At 28.5% G+C, this 4,065-nt stretch overlaps 1 protein-coding gene across 1 annotated transcript in view; it reads left to right on the top strand.

Annotated features, from left to right (window-relative positions):
* Nucleotides 1-4,065, top strand: part of ermp1 (endoplasmic reticulum metallopeptidase 1) — a 23,194-nt gene that overhangs the window by 15,412 nt on the left and 3,717 nt on the right. Inside the window, exons 9-10 of the mRNA XM_016520784.1 lie at nt 3,242-3,416; nt 3,526-3,716. Coding sequence (XP_016376270.1) covers nt 3,242-3,416; nt 3,526-3,716 — 366 coding nt within the window. The remainder of the gene's footprint in view (nt 1-3,241; nt 3,417-3,525; nt 3,717-4,065) is intronic.

Raw genomic sequence — 4,065 nt, 5'->3', positions numbered from 1 at the left:
AGTGAGAATTGGACACTAAAGTGTTACCAATATTCTTATTAACTCACCAAAGTATTTAAAGTGAGAAGAGGACATAAAAAGCATGCATTTTAAGGTTAGACTTAAAATTTTGATGTTAAATCATCAATTTTCATCCATTATTGTATTGTATATAAGTGTTCTACAGTCTATACACAGTATTAAGTTCAATTACATAAGAAGTAACTGTAATTAAATTACAGAAAAAATAAGAGTAATCCCTTACTTTACATTTTCAAGGGAAAAGTAATTAAATTACAGTAACTAATTACTTAGTAATTAGTTACACCCAACACTGCATATAATACATTCATATTATCACTGATAACTGATATGCTCACTAATATTATGAATCTGTTCAATTAAAACCAATTAAGCTCACTAATCCAGTGACTAGTCTCTTATAAAAACGAGTTTGTTTCCTGTTGAAGTAATGTAAACTTGAGCACACTGTAGTAATATAATAATAATAATTATTTTTATTTATTTATTCATTCATTCATTCAAAATCAGTATCATTATTTAAATAAAAAATGATTTATAAAAGCAATTATTTACTACTAAAAAAAATATAATTTGTTTATTTAAAATGATCGATTTCTAAATGACATTGTAACGTATTCGGTGTTTGTAGGATGTGTTTGTAAGGACTAGTTACTGAATGTCCAGCTCTTGTGCCTCAAGCCACATGAAACAGCAGCTTTTCTCATGTGTTTGTGTTTGACCTCCTCACTGTTTCCACTCATTACGGTCATGTGAGGGTCTTTACCTAACGACTAATTCATCAGACGCTTAAAGTCCCCGAGTTCACAGCTACGTCTCAATAACATGACAGATGGAAATAATGTAGAAGTGTGTGTTTGAGATGCTGGAACTGTTCATCATTTCTTTTGAAGGCTTTTACGATTACATTTAAGCTTTTTTTTTAGTCCTGCTGTTTAATGTGAACTCCTTGCTAATATGAGCTTGTGAAAACTGCATATATATATACTATAATGTTTTAATAGAACGAAAACAATCTGTGTGTTGGTTCATGCTGTTGTGATTTTGCAATATTACGTTATTTGTCAAATATTGAAGCTCTGTTCTCGTGGGTTTGTATAGTTACACTTTAATGTCAAGATTAGTTATTAGAATATATTCAGGTCACACGATATTAACGGTTCGTTTCCTCGTTCGGTTTGTTTCTCTGCAATGTTTGATGAATTTCTCATAACAGGCTTATTATCATCACTGTTCAAAACGTTTGGGATTTTTAGGTTTAGGTTTTTGTAAGAAGTCTCTGCTGCTCAACAAGGCTGTATTTATTTGATCAAAAATACAGTAAAATGTGAAATATTATTACAATTTAAAATAACAGTTTTCTATGTGAATATCTGTTCAAATGTAATTTATTTCTGTGATCAAAGCTGAATTTTCAGCATCATTACTCCTGATGATCTTCAATATTTCTGTGGAAACTGTGATGCATTTTATTTTTCAGGATTCTTTGGTTAATAGAAACTTGTAAAGAACAGCGTTTATTTGAAATAGAAATATTTTGTAACATTATAAAAGTCTTCACTCTCACTTTTGATCAATTTAATGCATCCATGATGAATAAAAGTGTTAATTTCTTAAAAACAAAAATCATTTAATCATTTTAACCAGTCTTCTCTCTGTGTTCAGAGTGTTTTATTTGAGAAGTACCGGGTTTGTCCTTCACATTTGTGCAGCTCTACTGAGCTATGATTATTCTGCTCATTTTCTTATGAAACTGCTGTAATGAATGAATGTTACTGAACATCTTCTAAAGTCCAGATTCAAGCACAGCATAAACAAACACATCACTTATTTGCAGTTCTTATCAATTAAGAGATTACATGGAATATTTGTACATTTTAAAGTTAATTTGTAACACAATTTTACATGATCTTTTTCACTTTTTTAAACATTTTTACTTTTACTAGTTTGAGTTTTGATGTTTGAGTCATATTAATGAATTCTATTAATGGAGTTTTAACTCCTTTTTTGAATTTAGAGTTTGTTTGAGTTTTTTTTTTTTATCAGATAAACTTCAGATTTCTTTATTTTTTGTTTCTTATTTTGCTAACAACAACTTCTGGTCATGAAATACAAACAAACAAAACTATCACTTGTTCAAAAAACAAATCGTAACATTTTAAAATAAAAAATAATTTAACACCAAATCTTAGCATTATTTAAATATGAAATATTTATTTATTTATTTTAACACCAAATCATTGCATTATTTAAATAAAAATGAAATAAAATGTATTTATTTAGTTTATTGTAACACCAAATAGCAGCATTATTTAAATAAAAATGAAATAAAATGTATTTATTTCGTTTATTGTAACACCAAATAGCAGCATTATTTAAATAAAAATTAAATATACAAAATTTTATTCATTTATTTTATTGCCAAATCAGCATTATTTAAATGAAAAAATATTTTATTTTATTAGTTTAGTTGTATAGTTTACTTTAGTTTATTTATATTTCACTTTTTCGTTTTTAATTCTATTTATTTTATTTTTGTCTGGGTCATGTTTCAACACAAAATTTAAATAAATTAAATATACAAAATTTTATTCATTTATTTTATTGCCAAATCAGCATTATTTAAATGAAAAAATATTTTATTTTATTAGTTTAGTTGTATAGTTTACTTTAGTTTATTTATATTTCACTTTTTCGTTTTTAATTCTATTTATTTTATTTTTGTCTGGGTCATGTTTCAACACAAAATCTAAATCTAAAAAGTATTAAATTATGTTTTGCATTAAGAAAATTAAGCCTACCTTTTACATTGTGACATTATTTTTATGACAGTTAAACACGTTTTACCCCAAATTCTCATGAGAAATTTCATTTTAATTATTTATTTATTTTATAATTCTCATTGTTTTGATGAGAAATCGAGATACAATGATTAAAATTTTTTTTTTTCAAATATTATTTCATTTACTTTTGGTTTGTTTTTGTAATTCTTATTCGTTCTGATTCTTATTAATGAAATACCTTCATTTAATATTGCAAAAATAAATAAATCATGATATTTTAAATAAATAAATTTAATTTAATTTAATTTAATTTTATATTTAATTTTATTTAATTTTATATTTAATTTAATTTTATTATTTTTTTATTTTTTTATTTTTATTTATTTTTTATTTTTTATTTTAACCAAATGAGGTCTCCGTGTCTCTCTGTCTGTCAGGGTGTGAGCGGCGTGGATCTGTCGGAGCGCTTCTTTGACGTCAGTCTGCTGTTGTGGTGTTGTGCGCTGCTCTTCCTCACTCAGCGCGGCTTGTGTTCGGCGTATGTGCCCATGATGATGGTCGTCTTCCCTCTCGCCAGCAAACTGCTGCTCACAAAACACTTCAGAGCCAGAGGTCAGACAAACCGCAGCATTACTTTGGACATTCTTCCACATTTGATTGTCCCGTCACAGTAGTTCAGTCCAGCTGATCTTCATGAGTGTGTGTGTGTGTGTCGTTTCAGGAGCGTCTCTGCAGTACTCCGTCCTGTACCTGACGGGTCTCGCCGTGCCGTACGTCCACATCATGTTCCTCATCTGGGTGGTGTTTGAGATCTTCACACCCATCCTGGGCCGCAGCGGAACCGAGATCCCGCCAGACGTCGTCCTGGCATCACTCATTACCCTGGCAACCGTCATTCTGTCTTCATATTTTGTGAGTCACACAGACTGACTGTAAACAATTCTAATTCAGACATGTAAAAAAAAAAATCTGATTCAAAAATTCCGTTTCTAAAATTCTAATTCATTGAACTAGGACACATGTTCCCTCCCTAGATGTATATAGTTTTTATTATTATTTTTTTTTTTTTAATGTTACTTTTCTTTGTAAAAAGGAAAACAGGTTATACTTTGAAACAATTTAATGAAGGTTGAGTATAATTTATAGTTAAAACATACCAGATAATTGTACAAGATACTCCATGCTTGCATTGAGTATTGTATGTAACTTGAAATATGCTACATGATTGTACTCAAATGATTGTTCACAACAAACAAAAAAA

Source organism: Sinocyclocheilus rhinocerous, unplaced genomic scaffold, assembly GCF_001515625.1.
Source record: "Sinocyclocheilus rhinocerous isolate Xijiao unplaced genomic scaffold, SAMN03320098_v1.1 scaffold3376, whole genome shotgun sequence".
NCBI lineage: Eukaryota > Metazoa > Chordata > Actinopteri > Cypriniformes > Cyprinidae > Sinocyclocheilus > Sinocyclocheilus rhinocerous.
The sequence above is the reverse complement of the archived record's forward strand: the minus strand, read 5'-3'. Positions and strand labels throughout refer to the sequence as shown.